This window comes from Macadamia integrifolia, chromosome 8 (genome assembly GCF_013358625.1).
Source record: "Macadamia integrifolia cultivar HAES 741 chromosome 8, SCU_Mint_v3, whole genome shotgun sequence".
Taxonomy (NCBI): domain Eukaryota; kingdom Viridiplantae; phylum Streptophyta; class Magnoliopsida; order Proteales; family Proteaceae; genus Macadamia; species Macadamia integrifolia.
This window is the reverse complement of record NC_056564.1, coordinates 15,495,056-15,512,101: the sequence shown is the minus strand read 5'-3', so window position 1 is coordinate 15,512,101 and position 17,046 is coordinate 15,495,056. Positions and strand designations below refer to the sequence as shown.

The following is a 17,046-nucleotide window of genomic DNA, read 5'->3' as shown; positions in this document are numbered from 1 at the left end:
ATAAAAATCGATCATCAATAACATAGAACAAAAAAAAATATGCAGTACAGCAATCAAGATCTGAGATGACCAATAAATCAACAGAACACCAGCATTGCAACTAAGCATTCTATACAAGAAACAACTAACCTTAAGAGATCCAAGTCTAACTGAGCAGGAATCTTTTTTATGCGGGGATGGAGGTGGTGTATTAGAGCACGATGAAGAAGTTGGGCAATCACCACAAGAACATCCCAGTGATGAGTCACCACATGAATAAATGGATTCATTCATAGGCTTCATTCCAGATGCCTCAGAAATATTTGTCCGGAAGTTAATGGCATAAGGTGAACCAGGAACATCAAGGGCTGCTTGCATACCTAAAAATGCAAACCAATCTGCAAAAACAATCAGAAACAAAACCATTAGTGCTACTAATACAAAAGAACTTACAAGAATAATAGGATATAAGTATATAACTACTAAGATTAAGGGGGAGGGAGGACTAGTCGACAGGCTGGAAGAGAATCTAAACCTGAGAATACTCTTGCTACCAATCGATGAGCATAAATAAAAGAATTGTGTATCCTTGTTCCCTAAAGCCCTAATCCAGCCACTGAGGACAATAGGTTTCATAGGTACCTTATAAAGACCTTTTCCATACCTCTATCAATGGGAGAGACATGGTTCTCCTTCAAGTTCCCTGATCCCAAGCCCGTCATGGATGAGCATGGTAGGAGGGTAATGGGATCACATAGGAATTAAATATTATCTAGTATATCTGGTATGGATCTATTAGACTAGTACACCTGGTACAGAAAGTTGGGTCATGCCTTTCTGACTAGTATAAACTTAAGCCACAATAAGCTGTTGGCTTCATCATCAGCCAAAATCCAGCAAGATAGAAATTTGAAACAGGGCTCCGTTCCCCCCCCCCTCTCCAAACCCTTTCGACTCCGCTCATAAACAGTTAAGGTTATAACTCGTGAAAAAAGGGGATTCTCCCACCCATGGTTTAAAGTATCTCCGATACGGTACAATACCCTCCAATACGTATCTTAAATTTAGCCGACCGATAAAGTGACCAATACTGATACTTTAAAATCTTTGCTTCCACCCCTACTCTTCCCCCACACAAACTCTTCACGATTTCTTAGTTTTTACCTTCAGTTTTCTGATAATATTATTTGTTTGATTTACTTCAATTATTATTAAGAGATTTCATTTGATCATTTAATTATATAAAACAAAAATTATATATAAAAAAAAAATTATATATATATATATATATATTTCAATTATTATCTATTAAATAATTAAACCTACGAATATTTTATTAAATTTACAAGTCACATATGCTATTCTTAGTTTTACCTTTCTTAAAAACTTAGTTGATGTTTCCTTTTTATCGATAAGAAAAAAAAAAATTTTTTTTTTTGGATGAATAAATAATTCATTACCGAGAAGAAGAATATACAAGGGGGAAGAGGCCTTAGCCAACTAAGAAAACAAAGGCCGGAGGCCTAAAGCAAAAACAAACAACAAACTGAACACAATCAATCAGCAGCAGAGCTACAAAATTTTGGGGGGGGGGCCATGTGAGCTGGGAACGAGTCCAAGAAGCCATCAAGTGGGGGGAATGAAGTCAACCTGTACGTTCCAAGAGGCTATAATGTGAGAGTTTCTTGGTGTGCGGGGGACCGGGCGGGTATGAAGGAATGAAGCTTTAGAAGTGACATCGAAGTAGATAGCTTTCCAAATCTTATACGGAGAACGGGATTTGGAAGTCCATCTACGGATGTTATGTTTCATCCACAGGTGGTTAATGCTGGTGGCGAAGGCTAATTTTCCAATGGAATCACAAATAGAGGAACCAGAGAATGTCATATCAATCCAGTTCCACTCCATGTGAAAGGGGGGAATGGATCTTCTAGTCGGCCAGCATTTGGACAGGAAATTTATCCAGATGAGGGAGGAAAGGGGGCAAGAGAAAAAGAGGTGGGGGATGTCCTCAATACCCAGGGGGCAGAAGTAGCAAGCGGGGTTGATTGGGATATGACGATGGATGAGGAATGCTTGGGTGGGAAGGCAGTTTGACAGGCACTGCCAAAGTGTGAAGCTATGGCGGGGAATGTGCCCTTTAAACCAAACTACCTTGTGCCAAGGGACAACCAAAGAGGGGATTCGGATGAAAGACCAGGCGGAGGCAAAAAAGAAAACTCCATTTGAGGAGGGAAGCCAAATGCATTTGTCTACCCTTCCTCTATGGCCAGGGGGAAGGGGAGGGAGGGAGGGAGGTCCACAGGTCAAGAAGGGGAGGAGGAGAGGTGGGAGGGGACCAGTTGATGGGGGAGAGGATAGAGGAGACTAAGGCATTAGAAGAAAGGCCCGAAGAGTAGATGACTCTGGGGGGGCCGCAGGATGCCATGGGTCCTTCCATAGGGAGATGGACTGGCCATTACCAATCTTGAAGGAAATGGCTGAGAGGGCCAAGGGTCTATGGTCAAGGATCTTGCGCCAGATCCATGAAGCATCAGAGATGGAGGGAGCAATCCAAACGGAGTTAGATTGGAGTAGACCAGAGTAAATCCAGTCAACCCATATACTCTTATGTTTGGACACTATCTTCCAAATAAGCTTGAGGATCCCGGATCCCAACAGAATTGGTGGTTTTGATTCTTCTAATCCCTAGACCACCTTTGGCTTTAGGAAGGCAAACATTCTCCCAGTTTAAGGATCTAAGGAATTTAAAGGAATCAGAGCCCTTTCAGAAAAAGGAACTAAGGATTCCATCAAAGGCCTTAATAACTGAAACGGGATGGGCAAAGATACCTGACTAGTATAGGTACATAGACTAAAGGACCAATCTAATCAAGGTCAGGCGGCCAACAAAAGAGAGGGGCTTGCCTTTCCAGAGTTAAGTCTTTTCCTAAGATTATCCAGCATAGGGGCACAGTGATGGACAAAGAGCCTGGAGGAAATAAGGGGAAGGCCCAAATATTTAACAGGCAGAGAGCCAAGCGGGATACCTGCATGCTCAGAAAGTCACAGACATTAGGAGAGACACCAGAAATGAAAATATTGGATTTGAGGAGGTCAATGCTTAGCCCCGAGAAGGATTCGAATGAATGGAGAGTGGACATAATGGTGGAGATGGAAAGAGGATCAGCCTTGGAGAAGATCATAATGTCATCAGCAAAGGCCAGGTGGGAGAGGAGGGATTTGCATTTTGGGATGGGGGAAATGAGACGGAGGTCAGAACAAATTGAATAGAGTGGGAGAGGACCTCCAAAGATAGGGAGAAAAGCAAGGGAGAGAGGGGGAAACCTTGGCAAATGCCACGGCCCGAGGGAAAGTATCTAGTAGGACTCCCATTCACCAGAACAGAGAAACGAGGGGAGGAGATGCAAGAGTGGATCCAATGGACAAAAGATGGTGGGAAAGACATCTGGAGCAACAAATTATAGATGAACTCCCAGCTGATGGTGTCAAGGCTTTATGGATGTCAATCTTAAAGAGGGCCATAGGGCATGATTCTTCCGGTCAAAACACGGACTATCTCGTGACAGCGGATAACGTTATCAGAGATGCTTCTCCTGGCAAGAAAGGCCAATTGATTGGACTGACAAGGGATTCAATAAATTTCTGAATCCTATTGGCAAGAATTTTGGCAATGAATTTATAAAGGAGACTACAGAGAGATATGGGCCTGAAGCCATTCATGGATACCGCACCCTCCTTCTCGAGGATGAGACACAAAGGTGTGATTAATCCCTCCGACTTGATTCGAGTTGTAGAAGAAATTATGCAGTGCAGAAATAAGGTCATTTCTTATGGTGCTCCAACAGGCAGAGAAGAAGCCCATGTTGAAGCCATCAGGGCACGAGGCTTTATTGGATTTGTGGGAGAGGAGGGCATAAATAATTTCCTCCTCACTAGGGATGGATTAAAGGAATAGAGTGAGTTCATCCGGAACAAACTTATTGAGGAAATCATTGGGGATGGGGGTTGGGGTAATGAGGGAGGGGCTGAAGAGTCTCTGAAAGTGAGAGACAGCTTCTAGCTTGATGAGATTAGAGGAAACAAGGTCAATCCCAGAGGAGGAGATAAGCATTGGGATGGAATTGGCATTATTCCTAGCTTTGAGGGAGCGATGGAAATAAGCCGAATTAGAATCTCCCAAGTCAAGCCATTTGATACGGGCTTCTTGGCGAAGGAAGCTCTCTTCCTGAACGAGGAGCTGAGAGAGATCAAAAGCAACCGCTTTCTCTTCCTCAGCAAGGATTGGGTTAAAGAGATCCTGATGAAGCCTAACTTGGATAGAGTGAAGCTTGTCCCGACTATGAGAAACTCGAGAGATGTTCCCAAAGGTGGAGATGTTCCAGAGTTTTAAGGCAAATTTCACACTCTTGAGCTTTTTGGCAAACACAATGAGAGGGGAAGAGGAGTTAGGGGTGTGGCTATTCCAGACATTATGGACAAGAGAATGGAAGTCTGGGTGGGAGATGCACATGTCAAAGAACTTAAAAGGCTAAGGCCGAAAGGAGCAGAAAGGGAGAATATGGATTGAGATGGGGCTATGGTCAGAGATCCCAGGGAGACTAAAGCGAATGTGAGAAGAGGGGTAGGAATTTAGCCAGGCTTCATTGACAAGGGCCCTGTCAAGATTGCAAACCACCCGGAGATTTCCGTCTCTTCTGTTCTGCCAAATGAGCTTAGTCCCAGACCATCTAAGGTTAGTGAGATTGAGATCCTCAATGCAATCAGGGTTTTAAGTATCTATACATATTGTACCATATCGGCCTATACGTATCTGTATCGGCCATTACTGATACAATACATTGAACTTTTAAAACCCTTTTGTATCGATACATATCCTAGGATACATAACGATATGATAAGATACACACCGATATGCACCAATACGCACCAATACGCACCAATACGTACCAATACTTTATAGAAAAAATAAAATCGAGTGAAATATATGTTTTCGGTATGTATTGATATGTATCAACCGATATATACCGATACGATATGATACATACCGATACAATGCACTACGGTCATATAATGGCCAAGTTGAGTCATTTTTCAGGAAAACACGATTTTTTGAGGAGTTTTTGTTCCAAAGTTGCTACCAGCCATATTTCTCTCTAACTAAAGTGGAAATCAAGGTTGTGCACAAAGATTTTACATTTATGGGACAACTACAAACCTTAAATTCTTAGTGCGATACCCTCACTTTAGTGTTTATGCATAATACATGTTATCAATAGCTTTTTTTAACAATTTTTTTATGCAAAAGTATATAAAAAAGTGTTTTCTATCCATTTATATTCGTATCTTTAGTGTATCTCCAATACGATACGATACCCACCGATACGTATCTTAATTTTGGCCGACCGATATGACGACCGATACCGATTCTTTAATCCTTGAATGCAATCATTAAAATAGTCCACAACCTGAGAATCAATGGGGTTCCCCCCTGTTTTTCATGGCTGAACCAGATAACATTGAAGTCTCCAGCAATACCCCAGGAATTGGAACCAATAGTGTTGATGAAGGAAAGAAGATCATCCCAGAGGGGAAGACGAAGAGAGGCCCGGTTGTAGGCATAAATGATGGAGAAGAAGCAAATGAAGGGGCCAGAATGGTGAGAAATGGAGATGTGGATAGCTTAAGCAAAGGAGGAGAGGCAAGTGATGTTGAGAAAGTAGGGGTCTCAAAGAATCCAGATCCTTCCATTAGGACTATGCAGATAGTTGGCAAGAAAGGACCAAGAGGGAGCAACCGAAGAAGCAATATGAGATGCATTGGGTTCCAAGACCCTAGTCTCAAGGAGACAACAAAAGTTGGACTTGGAGGAGCGAATCAAAGATCTGATTTCCGATTGTTTGGCCGAGGAATTAAGACCTCAGACATTCAAAATGGTCCAAGGAATCATTTGGAATTGGGGTGAGTGGGCATCAGACGCTTGGAAGAGCTGCAAGGGGTGATGGGATTAGGGAGGCCTGAATGAGAAAGGGTTCTGTGATTGTAGCCAATGATAGGAGTGGTGATGGGGTTGTTCGATGATCTGGTGGTCATGGTTGAGGCTTTGGGTTTATTCTTTTTGAGGATTAAAGTGGAGGATTTGGTGGTAGTGTTGGGCGATGGTTTAGTTGAGGTTGGATGGTTTTGGTGCTAGTGGCCAGAGGTCTCAGCAAGATTGGTCCAGGGAACTAGACAGGATAGGGAGCCCATTCAGGCTTACTGGAGCAGAGGAGCGCGGCAAAGTACTGGGGGTGTCTTCAGTGGCTTCAGCAGTCAAACTAATTGGGTTCCCAGTAGTAGAGGAGCGAGGCAATGTGCTGGGAGCATAGTTGTCAAGGCGTCGCCTAGGCGGCGCCTTGGCGTCCCGGCGGTAAATTATGGGCATGGCAATACAACGACCATTGTTTTCACACTTGGCGGTCGCCTTGGACTGCTAGGCGACGCCTTGGCGTCGCCATGGACGCCATACCACGTTTTAGTACCTAGGCGGTCGATTTTTTTTTTTTACTAACAATATTTTATTTATTATATTTTAATTGGGTTTTTTTTTTTTTTACTAACATTTTGTCTATTATGATATGGCCATACGCTGCCACCGTTGAGACCAAACCCTCGGTCGATTTCAAATTTCCAATTAACGCCACAGAGAAAGTCACAGACTCACAAACCCTCGATCGAAGCTCGAGAGTTCGAAGAGACGCAAAACCCTTGACCGCTGCAACATTCTTCTCTTCTCCTTCTCCGGCAGCCACCGGTACGACTTCTGCTCCTCTCCTTCTTCTTCTCCTTCTCCGGCAGCCACCGCTGGTTCTTCTCTTCTCCTTCTCGTTCTCCGGCAGCCACCGCTGCAACTGTTCTCTCCTTCTCCTTCTCCGGCAGCCACCGCTGTAACTCTTCTCCTCCTTCTTCTTCTCCGGCAGCCACCGCTGCAACTCTTCTCCTCCTTCTCCTTCTCCTTCTCCTTCTTCGGCAGCCACCGCTGCTCTTCTCCTCCTTCTCCTTCTCCGGCGGCCACCGCTGCAACTCTTCTCCTCCTTCTCCTTCTCCGGCAGCCACCGCTGCAACTCTTCTCCTCCTCCTTCTCTGGCAGCCACCGTGCAAGTCTTCTCCTCCTTCTCCTTCTCCGGCAGCCACCGCTGCAACTCTTCTCCTCCTTCTCCTTCTCCTTCTCCTTCTCCGGCAGCCACCGCTGCAACTCTTCTACTCCTTCTCCTTCTCCTTCTCCGGCAGCCACCGTGCAAGTCTTCTCCTCCTTCTCCTTCTCCGGCAGCCACCACTGCAAGTCTGCAACTCTTTTCCTCCTTCTCCTTCTCCGGCAGCCACCGCTGCAACTCTTCTTCTTCTCCTTCTCCGGTAGCAACCAACAGCCGGACTGGTTTTCCGGCAGCAACCAACAGTGACATCTTCTTTGCTCCTTCTCCGGCAGCAAGAACGACAACAACCACAATCGATATCGCCTGCGACATCTTCTCCTTCGGCAGCAAGAGCGACAACCAGGTAAAGGCCCCACCTACTAGTAACTTCAAATCTTCAATGTTTATAATATGTTTTCCTCTTTATCTGTATATCTAGTTATCTACTATCTAGAGCTTGATCTTGATCTGAAGATGGGAAATCATATATTTTAGATTGCTGGAAAAAAAAATATATAAGAACTTGACAATGGTCTTGGTTGTGTATTTGTGTTAAGTGAAATGATTAAGTTGGATTTGTGAGTGTTTAATTGTTTTTTTTTTATGTTATCATGTTAATGTTATTGGTTAACACTTAACATACTTTGTTACTCTGTTTTGTAACTTGTAGGATAGGACTATAGGAGTTCATAATGGATGGTACTGTTGGTGGACCTGGTAGTAGTGGGAGTGATAATATAAGCACGGCTGCATATGATCCATCCAAAGACCCAACCAGGAAGGCCAAATCAAATGACCCTGGGTGGAAGTATGGGTATTGGCCTGACCTGTCAAACAAGAACCTTGTTAAATGCACTCTTTGTGGAAAAAACCTCAAGTGTGGAATTAAAAGGTTAAAGCAACATTTGGTGGGTGGATATGGAGATGTTGCTAAGTGTACCAAGACAACTGTAGCGATTGCTACAGAGATGAATGCAGCTCTTATGCGCAATAAGAAGAAAAGGATGCAAGACATTTTGGATGATGATGATGTTGATGTTGATGTTGATGCTGGTGCTGGTGTTGGTGCTGGTGTTGGTGCTGATGTTGATATAGAAGTTGAAGGTCAAAGACAGTCTAGTAGGACTCCTTCTTCTACAACCTCTAGACTTATTCCTAGCTCTGGGACATTTGCTAAGAAAAAGAAAGTAGTCATTCAGCCACAAGTAAGGGGCCCCATGGATGCTCATGTTAGACGGACTCCTGAGCAAGTGGTTGCTGAGAGGCATCTTAAAGGTAGTACTCAGACTACTATAGAGAACCGGTTTAGATCAGCGGAAGAAAAAAAGAGAGTTGATAATCACATTGTTGACTGGGTTTATCAGTGTGGTATTCCATTCAATGCTATTAAGTCAAGGAGGTTTGAGGTGATGGTAGAATCTATTGCACAGTACGGGTCAGGATATAAGCCCCCAAGTTATCATGAAGTGAGAGTGCCATTGTTGAAGGCAACAAAGGATAGAACTGCAGAGATGAAGAATAAATATGAAGAGTATTGGAAGCAGTATGGGTGCACTCTAATGACTGATGGGTGGACGGATAAAAGAGGAAGGCATTTAATTAATTTCCTCGTTAACTGTCCAAAGGGGACTTATTTCATGGAATCTGTTGATGCATCTAGTATATCTCAAACTGCAGAGAAGTTGTTTGAATTGATTGACAACAAAGTTCAAGAAATTGGTGAGGACAATGTTGTGCAAGTTGTGTCAGATAATGCATCGGCTTATAAATTAGCCGGTACAATGCTTCTGCAGAAGAGGACAAAGTTGTATTGGACTCCTTGTGCAGCGCATTGCATTGACCTGATGTTGGAGGAAATAGGATTCTTGAATGCTAATAGGACTGTGATAAGTGAGGCAAAAAAAGTAACCAACTTCATCTACAGGCACACATGCATTCTTGATGCAATGAGGGCTAGAACAAATGGGAGGGATCTTGTGAGGACAGCAGCTACTAGATTTGCAACTGCATTTCTGACACTTCAAAGCTTGTTAAAACATAGAGATGACTTGAGACATTTGTTTATTTCTGAAGAATGGACTGGTTCTAATTTGGCAAAGACCGAAGCTGGGAAGAAAGTGGTTGAGACGGTGTTTGCGGTAGCATTTTGGAATGGTGTGGAAAATTGTCTTAGAGCTTCAAAGCCACTTCTTACTGTCTTGAGGATTGTGGATGGTGATGAGAGGCCTTCTATGCCTGAGGTTCAATTTGCCATGGATGAGGCAAAAAAGAAAATAAAAGAAAATTTTGGAGATAAAGAAAGGCAATACAAGAAAGTGTTGGATATTGTTAATAGGCGTTGGGAGATTCAGATGGGGCGTCCTTTGTATGGAGCAGCACTATTTCTTAATCCTGGCAAATTTTTTTCTTATAAGGAAGGTGATGATGGTGGCTACCAAAATATATCTTCTCTACAGCTTGCATTTAATGAAGTCATTGAAAGAATGATACATGAACCAGCTTTACAAGACAAGATAAATACTCAAGCCACTTTGTATAGATATTCTCGAGGTGGTTTTGCCTCAGATATGGCAATTAGATCACGGGCAACCATGAGTCCTAGTAAGTAGAGTACATTGTTTAGTTGTTTTGTTTGGGCGATATATTAAATATTAATCTAGCTATTTTTATATATATATGTATTTTTTATAGTTACTTGGTGGGGTTCATTTGGAGGTCATGCTTTTGAGCTTTCAAAGATTGCAAGACATATTCTAGGGCTTTGTTGCTCCTCTTGTTGCGAGCACAACTGGAGCACATTTGAGTTTGTAAGTAGCTGGGTATTACATCTATTTCATATTTTAGACTTTTTATTTTTGGAACAATAACTTTGTTTGTTGTTCTCTATTGTTTATGAATTCAGATTCATACCAAGAAGAGGAATAGGCTGGAACATCAACGTTTGAATGATCCAGTCTATGTTCAATACAATCGCCGCCTAGAAGAAAGGTTTCAAGAAAGACGTCTCCTCAACAGAAATTATGATCCACTTGTGCTTGATGAACTGGATTGGAGTAGTGAGTGGATGATTGACGAGCAAGTGGATGATGTAGTCCATCCCGATGCTGATCTCACATGGGACGTTGCTGGTAGAGCAATGGGGGCAACAATGGAGGGGCCCAATCGACCCAGGAGAGCTCAATCATCAACCTCTAGAGGAAATTTGTGCTACACACGCCGTGGTAGAGGGAGGGCTGTTGGGGAGTCATCAGAATCAGATGGGGAAGAAGATTTGGAAGAAGAGGATGATGTGAATGATGACTTGGATGTCATAGATAACTTTGGTGAAAATGCAAATGCTTCTAGTGGACAAGGACAACAAAGGAATCTGCCATCTGTTGATTTGTTGGATGATTATGATGATTAAGTTATTTGTGTTTGACTGTTTGAGTGTTTGGATTTTATATATTGTTTAAACTTTAAACTTTGAACTTGGATGATTAGTTAAGTTTTTTTTTTATGTTGAGTTCATTTGCTATCAAGCTTTATTGCTTCAGTAAGTCACTAATAGCTTAACAGGTTAGCCACTTATCTCATCATTTGATCTAATGATTCTATTTTTTGGTTTCCAAATATATATTTCTCATTCTGTCATTCATATATGATATGTTGACATATATACCTTTTACTTTGTTGAGGTTGCTCACTCACTTCCAATCATTACTTTCAAGCTTCAATCACAGGTTAGCCTTTTACTTTTTACTTTTGTGTGATGTACATGTTGATTTTTTACTTTCAAGCTTCATTTTCCCCTATATTTAGTAATCAAAAGAATGCTCCTTGATTGTTTGTCCCTATGCCACACGTGACAACTGTGTTGATGAGTGATGAATTGATGTATAACTGTATAAGTCAATAATTTATGTTGATTTTTGATGACATGATATGGCTATGTTGATTTTTTTGATGATTTGATGTTACTTAATGTTTGTTTTATATGTTATAGGGTATATATTCTAGGCTTGTAGCATGCTAAATAACTTTAAAAAATAGGAAAAATAAAAAAGTAGCATATTAAATAATTTTAGAAAATAGAAAAAATAAAAAATGACACACGAGCGATTTGACAGCCATGGCAACGCCAAAATGGGCGATTAATCGCCAAATCGATTAGCCACCCCTCCACCGCCTTGGATCGATTTGACGCCGTGACAACTATGGCTGGGAGAATCAACGATGTCAGCAGAGGTTCCAGCTAATGTCAACGATTCAAGAGTACATCGGGGGCCTTCCGAGACCATCTGCGAAGGAGAGGAAGAAGCTTCAAGACCTTCCAAGGCCAGACGAGCCAGGCGCAGCAGTAGGCAAGGGTGAATTTCAGAGATGACCAAATCTTCAAAAGTAACAGGTTCAGCAGCAAGCGAGGCATCAATCAAGGCTGTCAGCATAAGGATGTCGGCAGGAGAAGAGACGTAATGTATACTAGGATAGAACTCTAACCAAGTCTCAATCTGCAGGAACTTTTAAACCAAAGAACAACCAACAATCACCAAAAGATAAACAGCAAGCAACAGACCAGAAGTAAGAGTCGAACAGTCCTTCTAAATCAGAATTTTCAAACACAGAAATTGGAGTTTCTGAAATCAGATGTCAACACCAGACAATAGGACTAACCAGCAACCAGAATAGGGTATCAACAGTCCACAAACCATAACAGAACACCACCAAAACAGAAGCAAACAAAACAGACCTATCGGTTGTGGTTCCTATTCAGAGAAACCACTAAAAGACAAAAAAATAGAGATTTTAGATATCTCAATACCCACAGCCCATATGGGGCTCCAAATTGGATCGAGTTCCTCTCTAAAGGAGGGTATCCTCCTGTCAAAATATCAACTAGAGGGGATCAGGGGTTGAGCCAGAACAGCAGGTCGAAATCCTTGCCCAGAATATCTATCGCCTGGACAGAACTGATGTGAGAAAAGATAAATATCTGTGCAGCAGTAATCCTTGAAAATAGACTTGAAAGAAATAAGGAAACTTGAAGAGAACCTCCTGGACTTCACGCCGCAAGGAATCGCTTGGATCAAACACAAAACCCAGCACTTTGATCAAACACAAAGCAGTCTCAGCAAAGACATTGCAGCAGCAGCAGTTTTTTTGTTTATATAAATCGCTCTTGGCTTAGGAGCCTCCTCTTCTTATTTATAATAACGATGGAGGTTACATAAAATAGAAACTAACTTTAGTTTCCAAAAAACTAAAATAGAAACTTACAAAATAGAAGGTTCTCTAGTTACTAAAACTGGAAATAGAAACTAGGAATTAAAAGTACTGAAGTTAGAAACCAAATAAACTCGATTTAGAAACTAAATAACTCCATCAATCCCCAACTAAAAAGGAAACTAATGAAAATAGGAAACTAACTAGTCCTCCAAGCTTCATACATTTACTGGTCAGCAAGGATTAAAGTATCGGTATCGGTCGCCATATCGGTCAGTCAAAATTAAGATACGTATCGGAGTGTATCGTATCGTATCGGAGATACGCTAAGATACGCTAAAGATACACACATAAATGGATAGGAAACATTTTTTTAAACACTTTTACATAAAGAATTTGTAAGAAAAAATCTATTGATAAAGTGAATTATGCATAAACACTAAATTGAGGGTATCGCACTAAGAATTCAAGGTTTTTAGTTGTCCCATAAATGTAAAATCCTTGTTTTCAACCTTGATTTCTACTTTAGTTTGAGAAAAAAATGGCTAGCAACAACTTTGGAACAAAAACCCCTCAAAAAATCATGTTTTCTGAAAAATTACCCATCTTGGCCATTATATGACCGTGGCGCACTGTATCAGTACATACCGATACTCACCGATACATACCGATACCCACCGATATGTACTGATACTAACCGATACGTACCGATCGATACATACTGATACATACCGAAACGTACATTTCACCTCGATTTTATATTTTTCATAGTCGTATCGGTACATATCGTATCATATCGATGTGTATCAGTGGTGTATTGATGCATATTGGTATGTATCGTAGGATATATATTGATACAAAAGGATTTTGAAAATTCTATGTATCGTATCGGTCAGCTAAATTTAAGATACGTATCAGAGGGTATCATAACGGTATCGGAGATACTTTAAACCATGCTGGTCGAGTGCTTTTGGATTGCCGGAATCCATCATCTCCAAACTCGAGTCATCTTTGCCTCATTCTTGTGGAAAGGGAGTGAGTGTGTGCGATTCCTCCGTCCTTCTAGTTGGGATGTTGTTTGTCTTCCCAAAGAAGAAGGGGGTCTGGATATAAGAAGGATCAAAGATGTGAACTCTGCCGGAATCATCAAGCTGGCCTGGAAGATCATTTCCAAAAGAGACAGTATATGGGTCAAGTGGGTGTACTCGAATCAGTCAAAGTCTAACTCCTTTTGGACAGTGAAGACCCGGGCTGATGCCTCATGGGCTTGGCACAAGATCTTAGCCATCCGACCTCGGCTCTCCTCAGCCATTTGGCCAATATTGGTGATGGTCTCTCTACTTTCTTTGGCTCGATCCCTGGCATCCCAAAGGAGTCCTCTTCCATGCTCTTAGTGCCAGGAAAATATACAACTCTGGCTTGCCCAGGCTTGCCCTCGTCGCTGATATTATTTCTTCGGGCTCTTGGTCTCCTCCAGACACCTCCTCTACCCAGCTTCAGGACATTTGGAGAACCTTGCCTCCCATCTCGGCCTCCCAAAGATTAAGACATGACTCCACTCTTTGGATGGCCTCCCCTTCCAAGACCTTCTCCACCAAGGCTGCTTGGGAGTTTGTAAGAATTCATGGCCCGCCCACTCTTTGGCACAGACTCATCTGGTTCCCTCATCACATTCCACGGCATAGCTTCACGGCCTGGAGAGCTTTCTCTAACTCCCTGCCTACGCATTGCTTCCTCATTCAACGAGGCATCCTAGTTGATCTTATGTGCACCCTCTATGGGAACGAGTCGGAATATGTGGATCACCTATTTTTTGCATGCTCTACCTCCAACTCCATCTGGAGTATGGTTCTTGCTAAATGCTGGCCCACCTCTAGAAGAATCCTCCCTCTTCAAAGAGAATGGATATGGATGGACATGACCTTTCGGGGTAGCTCTACATGTGACCTGGTTGGAAAGCTTGCCTTCGGTGCAACTATAAATCAAATCTGGATGGAAAGAAATCACAGGAAATGGACCTCCAACTCTCGCTCTCTGGATAAGATTTGGGGTTCCATCTCCTTCGATGTTAAAGCAAAGATCTCAAGGCTCTCCTCTACTTGTAATCCTACTCCTAGGAACTGTCATATTGTAAACTCCTGGGAGCTGCCTAGCTCCATCATCAGGAATTCCCCTTAGGCTGGGCCTCTTTCTTTTCCTTCCCTCTCTCAGAGGGTTGTATGCTTTTCTTTGTTCTTCTTGGTAATGAATTATTTATTCACCAAAAAAAAAACTAGTAATCACATACTCAATCTTAGAGCCCTCTTTTAGACCCATAAAAGTGACCCAATACACTCCAAACCACATGGACTGAAGGCCCAACACATACAACCCAACCCTAGGCTTATTTCTAATAAAACAAGCCTATTTTGGTTATTAATCTGCATCAACTCTCCCCATCTTGAAAAAATTCATCATCGAATTTTGCAGTGATGAGGTGGGAACAACATGTGAATAGCAGCCGTAACCATTCCCAAATAGAATTTAGGTTGCTTGTAGACTTTTGGAAGGCAATCTTCAAGGCATGGAGCTTTCTCTTCAAAGAACCATAATGGCATAACAAACTCTATATGCTCAACCTTTGAATCAATACCAACTGTGAATGTTGTGTGCATATTGTCATCAATGTTGGCAACCTTCTCATCAAGGATTGGAACAAACTCTTCCTTCTCATCATAAATCTCAAAGACTTGTGGAGTTCTTTCAATCACTACCTCATCTTCCACAGCTTTAGTCTTGTCTACTATGCTCTCTTCAATGTAGAATCCTTCAGTGGAGTCTTCTTCCATGGTTTCAGCCACCAAGACATTACTAATCACATGAATGCCATAAGTGTCATCATCATTAGTATCTTCTTGGTCATAGTCATACCAACCATCATCATCATCATCATCATCATCGTCTTCCAAGGGGTATGGATAAAGAGCTGACTCATTTTCCCCATTGGGTTCTTCAATTTCAGCCACTACATTAACCCTCTGCTTATGTGGGCAGGACTTGGCAAAGTGTCCTACCTCTTGGCGATGAAAGTACTGTACCTTGTTGTTGCCTGTTATAGGTGTCTTTCCTTTATAATCAGCCCGTGGAAGAAACATGGCCTTTGGGAGTGCCAAACTATTAGGTTTAGTGGCTGAAAAATTCTTCGTGACCTCTCCCAGCTTGAAAACGAACCTTCTCCCTATCTGTGCTATGAGCTCCTCTGCTCGTAGAGCCTTGTCGTATACATCAACAACACCAATTCCACTATTGATTTCAACTCGCAATCCCAGTCGAAACCAAGAAAGTAGTTGCCTTTCATTCTCACTAATGCCTCTGCGAGAATAAAGTGCATCAAACTTATTCATATACTCCACCACAGTCATATTTCCCTGACGAAGAGAGTTCAACTGGTCTTGTATACAAGACCTGAAATTACGTGGCAAATACTTGTCAGATAGTTCAAGCTTCATCTCCTCCCAAGTAGTAGGCTCTCTACCACAGTCTTCCAACTCTTGCTCATAGGTTCTCCACCAATCACGAGCAGTCTCAACTAGCTTAGCACGAGCTAGTTTCATCTACCGTTCCTCAGGTAGGTCATAGTAATCAAAATAATCATCCAAAGCAGCTACCCAATCATAGAATAGTGGGGGGTCATGTCTACCAACAAACTCCTTCAAATCAAGCTTAACCTTCTGTGAATCTCTTGATTACCTCTAATGTGCAGGACGTTCAGTTTCAAAGTATCCCCTTATGTGTTATTCAAAAGTAGGTTACTCTACAAGAACCCTCTGTGGTGCTCTCAGATTAGAGATAAGTCTCCTGTTAGCCAACTGAGTAGTTACATTCAATGGGGCTCCCACCTCAGGTGGTGTATAAGATCCACGGGTAGGTTGTTGTGATTGCGTCTCCACAGCCAACGACCTTGCACCAATAGCTTGTTGTTCAACCTTCAGTTCAGCTCTCATATTCTATAGCATCTCCATCATAGAAGCTAGGGTGGGAGTGTTGTTCTCAGCCATGCTCTGATACCACTTAATGTAGACTAGGATAGGACTCTAACCAAGTCTCAATCTGCAGGAACATTTAAACCAAAAAACAACCAACAATCACCCAAAGATAAAAAGCAAGCAACAGACCAGAAGTAGGAGTTGAACAGTCCTTGTAAATCAGAATTTTCAAACACAGAAATTGGAGTTTCTGAAATCAGATGTCAACACCAGACAATAGGACTAACCAGCAACCAGAATAGGGTATCATCAGTCCACAAACCATAACAGAACACCACCAGAACAGAAGCAAACAAACCAGACCTATCGGTTATGGTTCCTATTAAGAGAAACCACTAAAAGACAAAAAAAAATAGAGATTTTAGATATCTCAATACCCATAGCCCAGATGGGGCTCCAAATTGGATCGAGTTCCTCTCTAAGGGAGGGTATCCTCCTGTCAAAATATCAGCTAGAGGGGATCAGGGGTTGGGCCAAAACAACAGGTTGAAATCCTTGCCCAGAATATCTATCGCCTGGACAGCACTGATGTGAGAAAAGATAAATACTTGTGCAACAATAATCCTTGAAAATAGACTTGAAAGAAATAAGGAAGCTTGAAGAGAACCTCCTGAACTTCACGCCGCAAGGAGTTGCTTGGATCAAATACCAAATCCAGCACTTTGATC

At 42.1% G+C, this 17,046-nt stretch overlaps 1 protein-coding gene across 2 annotated transcripts in view; it reads right to left on the bottom strand.

Annotated features, from left to right (window-relative positions):
- Positions 1-17,046, bottom strand: part of LOC122086327 (NPC intracellular cholesterol transporter 1-like) — a 116,804-nt gene that overhangs the window by 82,460 nt on the left and 17,298 nt on the right. For both annotated transcript variants that reach the window (XM_042655090.1, XM_042655091.1), the window contains exon 7: positions 130-377. In XM_042655090.1, coding sequence (XP_042511024.1) covers positions 130-377 — 248 coding nt within the window. The remainder of the gene's footprint in view (positions 1-129; positions 378-17,046) is intronic.